At 40.7% G+C, this 18,889-nt stretch overlaps 1 protein-coding gene across 1 annotated transcript in view; it reads right to left on the minus strand.

Moving 5' to 3' along the window:
* SYTL5 (synaptotagmin like 5) overlaps positions 1-18,889 on the minus strand; it is a 112,942-nt gene that overhangs the window by 79,885 nt on the left and 14,168 nt on the right. Inside the window, exon 2 of the mRNA XM_068962907.1 lies at positions 2,296-2,505. Within this exon, the coding sequence (XP_068819008.1) occupies positions 2,296-2,505 (210 nt within the window). The remainder of the gene's footprint in view (positions 1-2,295; positions 2,506-18,889) is intronic.

Here is an 18,889-nt window from a genome sequence, read left to right on the forward strand (position 1 = left end):
GCAATCCCATGGACTATAGCCCACCAGGCTCCTCTGTCCATGGGATTCTCCAGGCAAGAATACTGCAGTGGGTTGCCATTTCCTTCTCCAATTTGACAATACTGGAAGAGCCTTTATATCCAACTCTGAAATGTGAAGTAAAGGGGAGCAGAGTTGGAAAGACCCATTATTTCACACTGAGAAAAACTTTCTATGAAGACTTCAGGGTCTAAAAGAGCGACTTTTACATTATGTACTTGAGTCACAGATATATCATGTTCCTTTCAGGTAGAAAGCAAAGTGCATTACTGATACTTTTTCTGTACACATATATGGAGAAATATCCCAAGTAAACAATTTTATTTCATGGGAAAGACAGGAAGATATCCTGAATTATTTTTGCACCTTGATTTGTAGATTATTAAACCCAGTTGCCAGCAAATTTGGAAAACTCAGCAGTGGCCACAGGACTGGAAAAGGTCAGTTTTCATTCCAATTCCAAAGAAAGGCAATGCCAAAGAATGCTCAAACTACCGCACAATTGCACTCATCTCACATGCTAGTAAAGTAATGCTCAAAATTCTCCAAGCCAGGCTTCAGCAATATGTGAACCGTGAACTTCCAGGTGTTCAAGCTGGTTTTAGAAAAGGCAGAAGAACCAGAGATCAAATTGCCAACATCTGCTGGATCATCGAAAAAGCAAGAGAGTTCCAGAAAAATACATCTATTTCTGCTTTATTGACTATGCCAAAGCCTTTGACTGAGTGGATCACAATAAACTGTGGAAAATTCTGAGAGAGATGGGAATACCAGACCACCTGACCTGCCTCTTGAGAAACCTGTACGCAGGTCAGGAAGCAACAGTTAGAACTGGACATGGAACAACAGACTGGTTCCAAATAGGAAAAGAAGTACGTCAAGGCTGTATATTGTTACCCTGCTTATTTAACTTCTATGTAGAGTACATCATGAGAAATGCTGGACTGGAAGAAACACAAGCTGGAATCAAGATTGCTGGGAGAAATATCAATAACCTCAGATATGCAGATGACACCACTCTTATGGCAGAAAGTGAAGAGTAACTAAAGAGCCTTTTGATGAAAGTGAAAGAGGAGAGTGAAAAAGTTGGCTTAAAGCTCAACATTCAGAAAACGAAGATCATGGCATCTGGTCCCATCACTTCATGGGAAACAGATGGGGAAACAGTGGAAATAGTAGCTGACTTTATTTCTGGGGGCTCCAAAATCACTGCAGATGGTGATTGCAGCCATGAAATTCAAAGACGCTTACTTCTTGGAAGGAAAGTTATAACCAACCTAGATAGCATATTAAAAAGCAAAGACATTATTTTGCCAACAAAGGTCCATCTGGTCAAGGCTATGGTTTTTCCAGTGGATATGAGAGTTGGACTGTGAAGAAAGCTGAGGGCCAAAGAATTGATGCTTTTGAACTGTGGTGTTGGAGAAGACTCTTGAGAGTTCCTTGGACTGCAAGGAGATCCAACCAGTCCATCCTAAAGGAGATCAGTCCTGGGTGTTCATTGGAAGGACTGATGCTAAAGCTGAAACTCCAATACTTTGGCCACCTCATGCAGGGAGTTGACTCATTGGAAAAGACCCTGATGCTGGGAGGGATTGGGGGCAGGAGGAGAAGGGGACGACTGAGGATGAGATGGCTGGATGGCATCACCGATTCGATGGACATGAGTCTGAGTGAACTCCAGGAGTTGGTGATGGACAGGGAGGCCTGGCATGCTGCAATTCATGGGGGTCACAAAGAGTCGACATGACTGAGCAACTGAATTGAACTGAAACCCAGTTTTGGACTTCTCAGGCTGCACTAGTGGTAAAGAACCCACCTGCCAATGCAGAAGATGCAGGTTCAATCCCTGGGTTGGGAAGATCCCCTGGAGGAGGGCACAGCAACCCACTTCAGTATTCTTGCCTGGAAAATTCCATGGGGAAAATCCTGGAAAATTCCTGGAAAATTCCCAAAATTCCATGGAACAGGACTGAGGACACACACCCTAAGAAGCTGGGGGGAGCCAAGTGTGGCTCTAAGAAAGCCTGAGGGTGGTGTTCAGATGTGGGAAGAGACCACGTTCTGTGAGGCTTCCAACCATACAATGTTTCTGTGTCTTAGACACACACAGATACACATCACACCCTGCCAAAGCACTACTGAACTTCTAGTGTGGCTATACTTTCAATTCTATTCCCTATCACTACCTTTTATGTATTCTTCCTCCTTGCTTTCCCCATTCCCCAACTCTTCAGTCATCAAAGCTGACTTTGCACACAAAGGCAAGAAACTCACGCGACTCTCGCACAGATGGTGCACCGCCAGCTACCATCAAGGCCTGAGACCCGGCACTGGCTGCACACTCTGAGGGAGCAGGCCTGGCACGGGTCTCCCCGATCGAATATCAAGCCCAGGTTTCTCTGACAGTGGGCACAGACCCTGGTGGTCTCTTGTTGAGTCTTCCCACTTCTGCGTTTTGCTTCCAAGAGTTCATTCTTCAGCTTCCTGGAAGGAGAGGAAAAAAATCACTTACAAAAGAGAAGCAGAGCTATCTTTATCTAAGGGATGTGTTCACTGGGGAGACTATTTGAAAGGATCAAGGAGTTGAACATTCAAGTGACTTTCAAAAATCCATAATTTCTTCCTCCAGAATCAATAATCCTTTGATCTCATTAGTGGAAAAATATAACGTTTGTGTCTTACTCTTGGATTTTGAAATCTTATCCAGGCACTTCTATTTGCTATTAGTATTTATTTACATTCTACTCTACCTTCTCCAGGGTGTCTTTGATACCATAACAAGGGAGCACAACCCCAGCCTACAGGCATGTACAATGCTATGTTGTCTCCTTGCCTAGATATGAGGCAAGAGTGTGAAATCAAACTTGGCAACATGGGTGCTTTCTTTAAGTCAGGGGTCCCCAACCTCCAGGGTCTAATTCTTGATTATCTGAGGTAGAGCTGATATAATAATAATTGAATTAAGTGCACAATGGGCTTTCTTGGTGGCTCAGATGGTAAAGAATGTGCCTGCAATGCAGGAGACCTGGGTTCCATCCCTGGGTTGAGAAGATCCCCTGGAGAAGGGTACAGCAACCCACTCCTGTATTTTTACCTGGAGAATTCCATGGACAGAGGAGACTGGCAGACTGTCCATGGGGTCACACAGAGTCGGAAATAACTGAGTGACTGACGCTTTCACTTTAAGTGCACAATAAATGTAATATACTGGAATCATCCCCAAACCACCCCACACCAGGTCCATGTAAAAACTGTCTTCCACGAAACTAGTCCCTGATGCCAAAAAGGTTTGGGATTGCTGCCTTAAATGAGCCAATGTGAACTTTGCTACAAAGACATTGCCCATCATTGAAGATCAAATAATTGCCACTGACCCATGGGCTTTGCTGTTAGATATACATTTGTTTGAATCCTGGGTCCATTATGAATTACCTATTCAAACGTAAACAATGATTTACCCATTCAACTTCAGTCTCTTTGTTTCAAAAACAGGAGTAATAATATTCCAATGTGACCATTTTTAAGACTAAGTAAGAAAATATATGGGAAGATACCAGCTTGTTTCCTGCCACACAAGTACTAAATAAATGCTATTTCTATGTCCCTTCTTTTACTATATGATGTGATCTATTTACATACACTTTAGAAAATAGCTATTCAAAAGGAATACTACTCAGTCATTAAAAAGGATAATGCCGTTTGTAGCAACATAGATGGACCTAGAGATTATATTGAGTTAAATAAGTCAGAAAGAAAAAGACAAATACCGCTTAAAGGTGGAATCTAAAATATGATGCAAATGAATTTACTTATGAAACCAAAACAAACTCACAGACACAGAAAACAAACAGATGGTTACCAAAAGGAAAAGGGCATGGGGGAGGGATAAATTAGGAGTTTGGTGTTAGCAGAGAGAATCTATTATATATAAAATAAACAACAAGGTCCTACTATACAGCACAGGGAACTATATTCAATATCCTGTAATAATCTGTAATTGATAAGAAAACAAAGTTCTCCCTTTCTTGTCCAATTGAGCAAAAATGACAAGAACACACATGTTTTCTACTCCCTGATTTAGAACTTACAAAGCATCCTTATGTCTTTTTTGTTCATGAACAACTAGCTCCTGAAATTGAGTGTAAGAAAAGCTCCACACAATTTACTTTTGAAAACCTGTAAAAGCTACAACTTTTAAAATAAGATGAATTCTCATTTGAAAACTCCAATTGTATTATTTGGAAAATAACAACAGACCTTTCCAGGTGGAGCAGTGGTAAAGAACCCGCCTGACAATGCAGGAAACTCAAGAAGACACAGGTTTGAACCCTGGGTCAGGAAGATATGCTAGAACAGGAAATGGCAACCCACTCCGGTATTCTTGCTGGGAAAATCCCATGGACAGAGGAGCCTGGCAGTACAAGGGGTTTCAAAGAGTCAGATATGACTGAGTGCACACATGCGTGCACGCACACATACACACAAACCTTTAAACACCTCAGGGCACATGAGAAATAAAACACTGCCTAGTCACAATCTGTAACAATTCATGTAACAATCATAAAGAATAAATGACCAAAATGAGTGAAACAAAGAATAATCGCAGACTGCAGTCCTATCCCAGTAGGATAGTGGGCCAAAGAATAAGAAATTGAGAACATGGGGTATTCCAGGATACTCCAGAGACAAAAAAAATAAATTTTATGATCAGGTGCCTGAAGTTTAACTACTTGGTTGCTCCTTAAACTAGAGCTGGAGACCATTTGGAGAAAGTATGGCCATAAAGTCAAATATTTAGATTGCATTTTTCTTTGTGTTCTATTCACAGGCCTTCATTTAGCAATCAGCGTTCACTTAGCTCCCAGTTCCAAAGTCTGAAAAGACATGGGCCACCACAGGAAGGACACAGAGAACCAAGAATTTCAAGGTCCAAACACACCAGTTGGGAATTCCTAAGACAACCAGCATTAACTGTCCCACATATTCTCAGAGGAACCTCTGAGACTGTGGGGAAAGCTGGGAAGAATTCCATAGGCAGCACAAAATATTAAGCATGTTGACTGAAAAAAATGGATAACCTAAAAATTGAGAATTGTTTTATTTGGCAGACTTGCTGAGGACTGAAGCCTGGGAGGCCACCCCTCAGCTATAGCTCTGAGGGACTGCTCAGAAGAAGAAAGAGAGGAGCCAGGATACATAGGAGTTTTGCAACAAGGAGTAGGAACATCAAAAATTACTGACAAGTAAAGAAAACCAACCAGAAGCTCAAGATAATGAATATAGCCCTTTTCTGTATATGGGAAGGGGCAAGAGTCTGGGCTCATGGAAATTATTCCTTTGATTTGCAACTCAGTTATTTAGGGCCAGTATCCTGTTCTTTCCCATCCTGAGTCCCCTCAGGGTGGCTGCAGTGACTTGATGGTTGCAACATCCCTTTGTTTGTTGATATGGCAGGCAACCTTTTTCACTCACAAGCAGCTTACAGATTTTTCAATTCTTCGAGAAACTGACCTAATTCAATCATTAGTGGGTTGCCATTTCTTTCTCCAGGCGATCTTCCCAACCCAGGGATCAAACCCATGGCTTCTGCACTGGCAGGTGAATTCTTTACCGCTAAGCCAATTCAATCATACCTAGGATAATTTCACCTTAAGTGGACACAAGCATTTCTCAAGAAGAGGAGAAAGGGTAATGAGAGAGTAAAGGGTAAAGGGACAGTAGTTGTAGTCAGGAAAACAAACTGTGCAACTGGTGACATTGTATGAAGGAGAAAGGGAACTACAGGGAGCTAGAAGAGAGGAATAGGACGGACGATTTCTCTTTCCTCTGCTTCACTGGCTGCCACTCACAAAGCAAGGTTGATCTCATTTGGCTCCTGCACTCCTGGCCCAGTCTCAGGAAGGTATCTGAGGAAGATGGGTTTCTGGGCTGTAAGCACAGAATCTGTTCTTCTTTCTTATGCACATAAGCTAGAAATGTTTCTGGTTTCAAATAACAGGCTTAAATATTTGGTGTAATTTTTCTCCCACAAGGGTTTCCCTTGTGGCTCAGAACAGTAAAGAATCTGCCTGCAATGCAGAAGGCCTGGGTTTGATCACTGGGTCAGGAAGATCCCCTGGAGAAAGTAATGGCTACCTACTCCAGTATTCTTGCCTAGAGAATTCCATGGACAGAGGAGCCTGGCAGGCTACAGTCCATAGGGTCGCAAAGAGTAGGACACAACTGAACGATTAACACTTTCACCTTATTCCCCACATACAAGAAATCCAGAATTAGGCACTTGCTTGTATTAGTTCAACTGAAAAGTCAGGTCATTAAAGAATCATTTCATTCTGATGATCCCCTATCTTCAAAGTATGGCTCATCATTCTTATGAAAAATGGTTAAGCAGCTTCAGTAGTGCATCTCAGTAGAGTTTAAGGCAGGAAGAATAGGGAGGGAGTGTCTGTTATACCTGTATCTTACAGTTATACCTGTATATATCTAAGCAGAAAAGCAAAAGTTGATGCAGAAGTCCTCCAATGAAGAAGGACTTCCCTTAGGGACTTCCCTTAGGGAAGTCCTTCTTAGGTTCACTTGACCAGACAGTGTCACAGCATCACCATTAGCTGCAAGGGAGGCTGGGTAGGTGGAACAAGTTGGAACTGTAGATACCGCCCTCTTGACATTAGATGTGGTCAAGTGACTCCCGCTGGTGCATGAACTGTGATATGTGATTTCAGGTAAAAGCTTTAAGAGCAAATCACCAGGTTACCACAAACCCTCTTCTTCGCATGAAGAATGGCAATGTCCCAAATAGTGTCTGCACTGTAAGTTTGAGTCCTGGTCTGAAGATGCCATGAAGTAGAGACCTTAGCCACTCAGTTATGGACATGGAACATCAGAGAGAAATAAACCTTCATTATTTTAAACCAGTAAGAATTTGGAACTGTTCTTAGAGCATCATTTAGCCTACCCTGAATGACAAACATACAGCCTAGGAACTTCCCTGGTCGTGCAGTGGGTAAGGAATCTGCCTGCCAATGCAGGAAAGATGAGTTCGAACCCTGGTCCATGAAGATTCCACACGCCACGTAGCAACTAAACCTGTGTGCACAATCACTGAAGCTTGTACACTCCAGGCCCCTTCAACAGCAACTACTGAGCCCTGAGAGCTGCAACTAGAGAGTAGCCCCCACTGGCCGCAACTAGAGAAAGCCCACACAAACGCAAGGAATACTCGGCACAGACAAAAGTAAATAAATAAATAATTTTTAAAAAATAAGCCTAGTTTCTTCATCTGGCTGGCTTTCATATATTCTTTTCTTTCAGCTTTACTGCTGGTTACCCAGAGTGGCTTTCTCTGATTACCAAATCTACTGCAGATTCCCATCTTATTCTCATTCAGAGAACTGTGTTGTTTCTCTTTACAGAACTTACCATATTTCTTGACTGTACTTTTTTTTTTTTTTACTGGTTTCATGTTTGTCTCGCAAACTCCTCTGTAATTTCCATGACGGCAAGACTGCATCTGTTTTGTTCCGTTTTTCATTTTATAGCATCTAAGCAGTGCCAGGAACATAATAGCTTTCATTTAATTGAATGAAAAAGAGAGAGCATAAGCAAAAGCTGGTGAGTGACAGAGAAAGAAGACAGGAAGAAGGGAAAAAGGAAGGGAATGGGGCGGGAGGGAGGAAATCTCAGCCATACTAGGTATTACTGGGCATTCCACTTAATCTCTCCAGGTCTCAGTACTTCAACTTCAAAATGAAGATACTGATTCCTTTCCTATCTTCCTCAAGGGTGGTTGTGAGAGCCAGAGGCAATTAAGTATGTTAATATGTTTGGGGAATTATAGAGGACTTTACAATGTGAAGCCATTGTTATTTTTTAAAAAAAGAAAGAGAATGCAAAGAGAAAAATGTACAATGTTAGATTTCCTGAGAACAAAATCAAAATTGGCTAAAACTGATATCAGACACATTGAAAAAGTAATGCAAGCCTGGGGAAACTACAGTAAGGATTTCTAGAACTTTTCCATCTTCCTTAACCTTGTTTGTACATTTTTGATCAGAAAGAAAAACTATTTTGATTCATTAAAATATTAAAATTCTCACCATTTCTTCTCTTTGTTCTTATTTGGAAACAAAAAACAAAGAGTACTGGATAGGTATAAAAAATGTGTAGTAGACATAAATATGGCCCCAAATCAACCGTTGAAAAGTAATGAAGATACAAAGAAAAAATGTTATGAAAAAGATATTTCCCAGACATAAAAAAGAATAATGTCATTTGCAGCAACATGGATGGGTCTTATCCCTACTGATTGTCATACTAAGTGGAGTCAGACAAATACTATATATCCCTTACATGTGGAATCATAAAAAAAATGATACAAATGAATTTATTTACAAAACAGAAATAGACTGATCAACATAGAAAACAATCTCATGGCTACCAAAGGGGAAAGTAGGGGTAGGGGGAGATAACTTAGAACTTCAGATTAACAGACAGTCACTATTATATATAGAAAATAAACAAGGGCCAACTGAATAGCATAGTATATATTCAGATTATCTTATAATAACCTATAGTGGAAAAGAATCTGAAAAAAGAGTAGATATACATTATACATATATACCTGAATCACTTTGCTACTAATAAATGGAATACTGCCTGCCATATCAGTAAACAAATGTTGTCACAGTCATCAGTGATTGTAGCCACCACAGAAAGTGAGCAGGTATACACTGTATACTTGAAAGTAACACATTATGTATCAGCTACACTTCCTTTTTTTTTTAAACAGAAAAAAGGAAAAAAAGCTGTTGAAGACATTTAATTCCAGCTAAGGCCAATTCTTCACTTAAGATAAACTCAGGGTGCCTTTGTATTTTAAAAACATCAGTTTATTAAAAAGAATACATTTGAATCAGTTCTAATGAGGTGGATGAAACTGGAGCCTATTATGCAGAGTGAAGTAAGCCAGAAAGAAAAACACCAATACAGTATACTAACGCATATATATGGAATGTAGAAGGATGGTAACGACAACCCTGTATGCGAGACAGCAAAAGAGACACAGATGTATAAAACAATCTTTTTGACTCTGTGGGAGAGGGCGAGGGTGGGATGGTTTGGGAGAATGGCATTAAAACATGTATATTATCATATGTGAAATGAATCGCCAGTCCAGGTTCGATGCATGATACAGGATGCTCGGGGCTGGTGCACTGGGATGATGCAGAAGGATGGTACGAGGAGGGAAGTGGGAGGGGGTTCAGGATGGGGAACACATGTACACCTCTGGTGGATTCATGTCAATGTATGGCAAAACCAATACAATATTATAAAGTAATTAGTCTCCAAAATATAAATAAATAAATAAAAAGAAGCAAACTTTAATACAATCAATTAATCAGTTAAAGAATGAATAAATATTTTGAGAATATAAATGATTGGAGGAAATTTGAATATTGACTGGATTTTTGATGAATTTAAAGAACTCATATTAAACTTTTTAGATGTGATCACGGAACTGTAGTTATGTTTAAAAAGAGATATGTTCTGAAAAAATGGTGGATGAAATAATATGATGTATGTGATGCTCTATAAAAAAATCCAGTGGAAGGACCCAGTGGGGAAAGATATTGAAGGTATAAGGATGTTCTTAAATCAATAAATGTTGTGCTGGGTGATGGGCATTTTAGGTTCATTTTACTATATTCTTGTGAGTGTTTGAAATTTTCTATAATAAAAAGTAAAACAAAAAAAAAAAGAAGATAAACTCAGGGTGCCTTTGTATTTTAAAAACATCAGTTCATTCTTTAGGTTTGCTTGTTGCTAAACAGATAAATATGTGTTAACATGTGAATTGATGACTTATATGTAGTTGAAATCCTAAATATTACAGAGACCAACAGTCTCAACTGTCGTTGAATGACAATATTTTCATTTCTATATTCCGGTGATATACTAAATTCAATTTATTCTATCCCATAATCAAAACTGTTCAATGCAGTACAAAGAGTACTTGCTTTATCGTGGCATAGACACATTGCTTTCAAATCAGGAACTGTTTTCATTAAAATTCCTGTCACATGTGTGTGTGGTGTTGCTTTTCTTTTGCTGCCCTGTTTAGACCCAATTGTGCTAAACACTATTTTGCATCAAATAAGCTAGAAATTCTAGAAGGGAAGCAATTAACTGCCTGGAAGAGGAAGCAATAGAAGCTTCATAAAGCTTCTTTGATTCCTTGATGCCTTTCAACAATCTGCAGTTTCATCTAGCAGAGCACATCAAGGCCTGAGAAAAATACTGAGCAAGCGAGAACTATATAGTGGTTCATACCATAAGGCTCCAAAGTCAGACTCCATGGGTTCAAATCCTGGTCTTGCCCCTTATTTCCCTTGAGACTTTAAAAAAAATTACTTAGCCTCTCTGTCTCTCAAGAGGTTTTAAAAAGACTTAACTTCTCTCTGTCCAAAATATTCCCTCATAGTAATTACAAGCTCATGGGGTTGCTGTGAGCATTAAATAAGATGATGCTGTCATGAGCACAACTATAGTGTAAAGCACAGCATGGCACATAGTAGTTGTGGAATAGACCATTCCAGTATGCATCTCCTAATATGTGTTCTCCATTTTTCTATTAGTGGAATGTCTAGCTAGGCTCATGGCCACTCAAAGACTGCATTTCCCAGCATGTCTGGCAGTTAGTTTTGCCATGAGACCAAATATTAGCCAATGCGATATGATCAGAAATGATACAAGTAACCTTTAGGTCATGTCCCTAATGGAAAAGGGGTATCCTTGTCCCACGAACCCTTCTTCCCTGCCAGAAGCTAGGGGTGAGTCATCTTAGAAGAAGAGCCAAACTTTCAAGATGGTGGAACTACAAAAGACAAGGCACCTAGATCCATTCAACAATGGAGCCACCATTACAACATCACAAAGCTGCCAACCAATTCAGACTTCCCTGTTAGCAATGTATTTCCATCTTGTGTAAGTCATAATTAAAATATGTCTCTGCCACCCACAGACAAACCTATCTCTCAACAAATAAAAGAACTCAGCAGATATTAGCTCTTTTTATTATTGTCCACTTGCACAGATGTTGCTACTAGGTTTTGCTTCAGCCTCTGCTGCAGAGCCTACCAGCTAAATCCTTGTCTAGAGCTAGAGTTTCATATTCCTTTAAGAGAACAAAACCACGGTAACTGACAAAAAGTACTGTCAAACCAAAAACAATGGGGGGAAAATCACTTGAAATAATAAATGTGGGCAGAATAATGTCACAGCAGCCTGATGCCAATGGCTGCATGCCTCCTGCCCTTTGACTTTTTCATTTTGATTGTCGGCCTATGTGTGTGGCATCTATTATTAAAACCTAACCATGACAACACTTAGCCACTATAATGACAGGCACTCTAAGTGTCACACCCATAAACGTTGACAATGACCCATGAAAAAGACATTATGATTCCAATTTTTACAGATAAAAAAGTGGAATCTCAGAGAAGAAACATCACAGGACTATTAAGTGGTGCACTCATGATTCAGATCCAGAGTTTTATATTCCCAAATCTGTACTTTTGCTCATCCAAGACTCCCCTCATTGCCTCTCAATTTATTAAAATACTGTGGCTCAGGATGAACACTGGAAATACTAGCAATTGGTATTGCTTTCCCAGCTGTAAAAAGCCAGACTGAACATATTCGAAGTAAAGACTCAAACATGAAGGGTTTCTCCTATCTGCCCACTGAATGATATGTGCCCAAGTTGTCTCTTATCACAGAATCTCTCCTGGCAAACATTCTCCAACAGAGCTGTTTCTCATCAAATACCACTATAAACTTTATTAAGCTTTTGATTAATTTTCAAGTCAATGGCTATTAAAAAGAACCCAGACCATCCAAGAATAAGGGGAAAGTTTCACTCGGAGAGAAAGCTACTTGAGAGAACATAAATAAGGAACAGAATTGAAAGAACCCTTGTCTAGATAAAGAAATCTTGCCATCTGTGTCACTTTACTAGGTTTAGAAACTGTCTCAAGAATTCCCTGCTGATCCAGAGGTTAGGATTTTCTGTTTTCAGTGCTGAGGGCCCAGGTTCAATCACTGGTCAGGGAACTAACATCATGCAAGCTGTACAGTGCAGCCAAACAACAACAGCAAGCAAACTGTCTCAAGGAAAGACGGCACTGTGCAATCTGGGATGACACCAAGCACTTCCCAGTGGTAGAAACATTTGGCTCATAGGAACATACCAGGAGGTCTCACAAAACCATGTGGACAGAGGCAATTATTCATTATCAATAGTCTTAAAATCATAGCAGAAATTGATCTCATGTATAATTATCAAACCAAGTCTTCAACCTGGGAACACCTTGCAAAATATCATCAAAATTTCCTGGCCTGACAAGGAACAAGAACGTATGTATTCTAAAAATCTGAAACCCAAAGGATATCCTTTCCTGAGTATCAAAAACAGTAGAAAGACGTTCATCATCACTAATTATAAGAAATGCAAATCAAAACTACAACGAGGTACCACCTCACACCATTAAGAAAAGTCTATAAACAATAAATGCTGGAGAGGGTGCAGAGAAAAGGGAAGCCTCTTACACTGTTGGTGGGAATGTAGTTGGTGCAGCCACTATGGAAAACAGTACAGAGATTTCTCAGAAAACTAAAAATAGAATTACCACATGATCCGGTAATCCCACCACTGGGCATCTATCTAGACAAAACTGTAACTTGAAAAGATCCATGCACCCCTATATTTGTAGCAGTTTTATTTACAGAGCCAAGACAAGGAAGCAACCTAAATGTCCATCAACAGATGAATGAATCAATAAAGGAGATATAGTACATATATTCAATGGAGTATTACTCAGTCATTAAAAGAACCAAATAATGTCATTTGCAGCAACATGGATGAAAACCAGATTATCATATGAAGTGAAGTAAGTCAGAAAGTGAAAGACAAATGTCATATCACTTATATATGGAATCTAAAATATGACAAAAATGAACTTATCTGCAAAACAGCCACACAGCAGCGTGGCTGTGGTCCATGGAGTTGCAAAGAGTCGGACATGACTGGACGACTGAACTGCCTGACTGGCAAAAATACACAGAAGGATTGTATGAAAGTGAAAGTGAAGTCACTCAGTCGTGTCCAGCTCTTTGCGACCCGTGGGACTGTAGCCCACCAAGCTCCTCCGTCCATGGGATTCTCCAGGCAAGAATACTGGAGTGGGTTGCCATTTCCTTCTCCAGGGGATCTTCCCAACCCAGGGATCAAACCCAGGTCTCCCACATTGCAGGCAGATGCTTCAACCTCCGCACCACCAGGGAAGGATTGTATAAGAACATTTAAAATATCATATGTGAAACGAATCGCCAGTCCAGGTTTGAGGCATGATACAGGGTGCTTGGGGCTGGTGCACTGGGATGACCCAGAGCAATGGGATGGGGAGGGAGGTGTGAGGAGGGTTCAGGATGGGGAACACATGTACACTCACGGCAGATTCAAGTCAATGTATGGCAAAACCAATACAATATTGTAAAGTAAAATAAATAAATTAATTTTAAAAAAAGATCTAAATGACCCATGCAACATCGATAGTGTGATCACTCACATAGAGCCAGATATCCTGGAGTGTGAAGTCAAGTGAGCCTTAGAAAGTATTATTATGAAAAAAGCTAGTGGAAGTGATGGAATTTCAGCAGAGCTACTTAAAATAACATTGTTAAAGTGCTGTGCTCAATATGGCAGCAAAGTTGGAAAACTCAGCAATGGCCACAGGAATGGAAAGGGTCAGTTTTCACTCCAATTCCAAAGGATGGCAATGCCAAAGAATGTTTAAACTACTGTACATTTGCACTCATTTCACATGCTAACAAGGTCATGCTCAAAATGCTCCAAGCTAGGCTTCAACAGTACATGAATATAGAACTTTCAGATGTTCAAGCTGGATGTAGAAAAGGCAGAGGAACCAGAGATCAAAATGCCAACATCTGTTGGATCACAGAAAAAGCCAGGGAATTGTAGAAAAACATCTACTTCTGCTTTATTGAGTATGCGAAAGCCTTTGACTGCGTTAGTTAGTTCAGTCACTCAGTCATGTCAGACTCCTTGCAACCCCACGGAATGCAACATGCCAGGCTTCCCTGTCCATTACCAACTCCTGGAGCTTACTCAAACTCACGTTCATCGAGTCTGTGATACCATCGAACCATCTGATCCTCTGTCGTCCCCTTCTCCTGCCTTTAATCTTTCCCAGCATCAGGGTCTTTTCCAATGAGTCAGTTCTTCGTATCAGGGGGCCAAAGTATTGGAGCTTCAACTTCAGCATCAGTCTTTCCAATGAATATTCAGGACTGATTTCCTTTAGGATTGATTGGTTGGATCTCCTTGTAGCCCAAGGGACTCTCAAGAGAATTGTCCAGCACCACAGTTCAAAACCATCAATTCTTTGGTGCTCAGCTTTCTATTTTTTTAAATTAATTTATTGTATTGGTGTTTTTATTTTTGGCTTACTCACTCTGTAAAATAGGCTCCAGTCTCATCCACCTCATTAGAACTGACTCAAATGTATTCTGTTTAATGGCTGAGTAATACTCCATTGTGTATATGTACCAATAGGGACTCTCAAGAGTTTTCTCCAACTCCGCAGTTCAAAAGCATCAATTCTTCAGCATTCAGTTTTCTTTATGGTCCAACTATCACAACCATATATGACTACTGGAAAAACCATAGCTTTGACTAGATGGACCTTTGTCAGCAAAGTAATGTCTCTGCTTTTTAATATGCTGCCTAGGTTTGGTCATAGCTTTACTTCCAAGAAGCAAGTGTCCTTTAATTTCATGGCTGCAATCACCATCTGCAATGATTTTGGAGCCCCCCAAAAATAAAGTCTCTCACTGTTTCCATTGTTTTTCCATCTGTTTGCTATAGAGTGATGGGAACAGATGCCATGATTGTAGTTTGCTGAATGTTGACTTTTAAGAAGCTTTTTCATTCTCCTCTTTCACTTTCATCAGAAGGCTCTTTAGTTTCTCTTCACTTTCTGCCATAAGGGTGGTGTTGGCTGTGTATCTAAGGTTATTGAAATATTTCTCCCAGCAATCTTGATTCCAGCTTGTGCTTCATCTAGTTCGGCATTTTGCATGATGTATTCTGCATATAAGTTAAATAAGCAGGGTGACAATGTACAGCCTTGATGTACTCCTTTCCTGATTTGGAACCAGTCTGTTGTTCCATGTCCAGTTCTAAGTGTTGCTTCTTGACCTGCATACAGATTTTTCAGGAGGCATGTAAGGTAGTCTGGTATTCCCATCTCTTGAAGAATTTTCCACAGTTTGGTGTGATCTTCACAGTGAAAGGCTTTAGCATAGTCAATAAAGCAGAAGTAGATGTTTTTCTGGAATTCTCCTGCTTTTTCAATAATCCAATGGATGTTGGCAATTTGATCTCTGGTATCTCTGCCTTTTCTAAATCCAGCTTGAACATCTGGAAGTTCACAGCTCACATACTGTTGAATCCTGGCTTGGAGCATTCTGAGCATTACTTTGCTAGCATGTGAGATGAGTGCAATTGTGCAGTAGTTTGAACGTTCTTTAGCATTGCCCTTCTTTGAGATTGGAATGAAAACTGACTTTTTCCAGTCCTGTGCCCACTGCTGTGTTTTCCAGATTTGCTGGCATATTGAGGGCAGCACTTTCACAGCATCATCTTTTAGAATTTGAAATATCTCAACTGAAATTCCATCACCTCCATTAGCTTTGCTCATAGTGATGTTTCCTAAAGCCCAATTGACTTCACATTCCAGAATGTCTGGCTCTAGGTGAGTGACCACATCATCATGGTTATCTAGGTCATGAAAATATCTTTTGTACGGTTCTTCTGTGTATTCTTGCCACCTCTTCTTAATATCTTCTGCTTCTGTTAGGCTCACACCATTTCTGTCCTTTATTGTGCCCTCTTTGCATTAAATTTGACTATGTGGATCACAACAAACTGTGAAAAATTCTTAAAGAGATGGGACTACCAGACCACCTTCTTTGCCTCCTGAGAAACCAGTATGCAGTTAAAGAAGCAACAGTTGGAACTGGACATGGATCAATGGACTGCTCCAAATTGGGAAAGGAATACATCAAGGCTGAATATAGTCACCTTGCTTATTTTACTTATATGCAGAGTACATCACGTGAAATGCTGGGCTGGATGAAAAACAAGCTGGAATCAAGATTGCCGGGAGAAATATCAATAACCTCAGACATGCAGATGACACTACCCTAATAGCAGAAAGCAAGAACTAAAGAGCTTCTTGATGGAAGTGAAAGAAGAAGTGAAAAAGCTGGCTTATAACTTAACATTTGAGGGAGAGAACAAGATGGCGGAGGAGTAGGTGGACATGGAGTACATCTCTCTTCATGGATACATCAGGAATACACCTTCAGACACAGAAGTGCATGCAGAACACCAGCTTAGAGTAGACAGGAGTACCTGACCAGCAGAAAAGAATAATATAGACCCATGCAAGACTCAGTAGGACACAGGAACTAGGGGGAAAAACAGGAGTGTTAGCAGCACTGGACCTGCCCTTGGCAGGTGGGGGAACTGAAGCAGGGGTCCGATCCCCACATCGGGGCAACTGTCTGAGTCAGAGGAGAAACATTTAAGGCTGAGAGTGAAACAGCTGATCTGCAGCAGTGTAAGTGGAATGAGAATCAGACACTCCTTGCCACACCTATACATACCCCAGATGGTGCAGTGGCTGGGAGCTGGAGTTTAGGGATTGTGGAGCAATCCCCAGGCAAGGGCTACTATTGACCTCGAAGAGACAGATTGAGGGGATGTGAGGGAAGAGATGTAGTGGGAAATGCCTATGGAGGAAAATCCAGCAGCCATTGTAGTAGAATCACACGTAGAGGGTGGAGCTATCACCATAGCCTCTCCCCACCGACACACCAGCATTAGCAATAGAGAGGCTGGCCCATCAAATGCCTGATGCACTACAGAGTAGGACCCCATCCAGGGTGCCCCTTTAAGTGCCTCATGTGCTGATATACAGAGTAGGACCCCAGTCGGGGAGCCCCTCTATGTGCCTGATGCACCGAACAACAGAGAAGGACCCCAGGCAAGGAAGCCCTCTAAGTGCTTGAATGGGCAGAGCTATGGAGAAAGACTTGGCAAGAGGCCTTCTGATTGCCAACTACAAGAGGCTCAAAAAAAGACTCTGACAGGGCCATAACTACTGCAGCAGAGGCAGCCCATGTCCCTGTACACTTGGTGATGCCACGGTCCCCACAAGCCAAGCAGCTGTGCCACCTTCACACTCAACACTAGCTGGGGCAGAGCTGCCACAGGCAAAAAAAAATCTTGCACCTATGCTCACAGGGTCACTTCAGGTAGTGTCCATCTCTTTGTGACCCTGTAGACTGTGGCCTGCCAGGCTTCTCCATCAGGGACGGGGGTTCTCCAGGCAAGAATCCTGGAGCGTATTGGCCAATACTGGTCGCCATACCCTTTAAGAGCACTATATTTCCTGCTGCCCTAGGCCACCAACTCCACTGAGTACCTGGTGCTGCCAGAACCCCTGCGACCCAAGCAGATGGACCATCTCCACACCTGGCCCTCAGAGGGGCAAACCCAAGTCCTCCAGGGCAGCCTCAGGAGCAAACCTCAGTGGACAACCCACATGCAGAGGTGGAAATAAAACCACAATTGAAACCCAGGGGCAGTGTGGCTAAGGAAAAAGACCCAAAACCTTCCCACCAGCTGTATAAGCTGCAGACTCAATCCACACGATCAACTAGGCAGACTGTGTCTATGGAATATATAAAATGTCATTGAGAACTCCCACAAAAGAAAACACACTAGTTCTGATAGCTGTGGACATTGGATGCAAGAACACAGAGGAGTAGGACAACATTAGAATATGAGCTTCCCCCACAGCAGGTCCAGAGATCAGCACAGTGTTAGAGGGCATCCTAGGGAGATGAGGTGGACTGTGACTCCCAGGGAGGGAAAGGACTCAGACAGCAGTGACTCAAGAAAAACATTTATTATTGTGTTTTGACTTGTTCTGTAGATTCTTTTGGATTTTGCTTCTTTTTATTTCTTTATCCCCACCCCCCTGTTGCAGCTGTCAATTTTATTGGCGCTGCTGCTGCTAAGTTGCTTCAGTCATGTCCTATAAAATCTAATTAAGCTTTTTTTTCTCAGTCATGTTTTTTACTGTTGTTATAAACCTCTGGCTCTGTGGGCTTTTGCAGTTCTGGGGAGTTTTTTTCTTTTTCGTTTATCTTTTTTTTAATTTTAATTTTTAAATTTTAAACCTATTATTATTTTTATATTTATTCCTTTGTTTGATTCTCCTACTCTTCTTTTTCCCTTGCAGTTAATCTTTAATGTATATAAACCTTCTTCATCTACCTCTTCTTTCTTTTCTTTCTTTCCTTCCCTCTCAACATAGTTTTATTTTCATTGTTTTATTCCCCAATTGGCAGCTCATTTTAGTCTTGTTTTCCAGTTTGTGCTTTAGTTAGTTTTGTTCTGGTAGACATAATTTTTGGTTTCCTTTGTTCACCAGGTCAATCTATTGTACTTTATTTTTCTTGGACTGTTTTGATTTTGCTTATGGATGTATATGTGTATAATCAGTCACACTTTTCATTGTTGTCATAAACCTCTGCCTCTACATTGGGCTTCTGCAGTTCTGTGGAGTTTTCCTTTTTAATTTATTCTTTCATTTTTTTCTTTTCTCATTTTATAACTTTTTAAACTTTTTATTTTTTTAATTCTTTAAAAAAATTTAATATAAATTTATTTTAATTGGAGGTTAATTACTTTACAATATTGTATTGGTTTTGCCAT

The sequence above is a fragment of the Capricornis sumatraensis genome, chromosome X, assembly GCF_032405125.1.
Source record: "Capricornis sumatraensis isolate serow.1 chromosome X, serow.2, whole genome shotgun sequence".
Classification (NCBI taxonomy): Eukaryota; Metazoa; Chordata; class Mammalia; order Artiodactyla; family Bovidae; genus Capricornis; species Capricornis sumatraensis.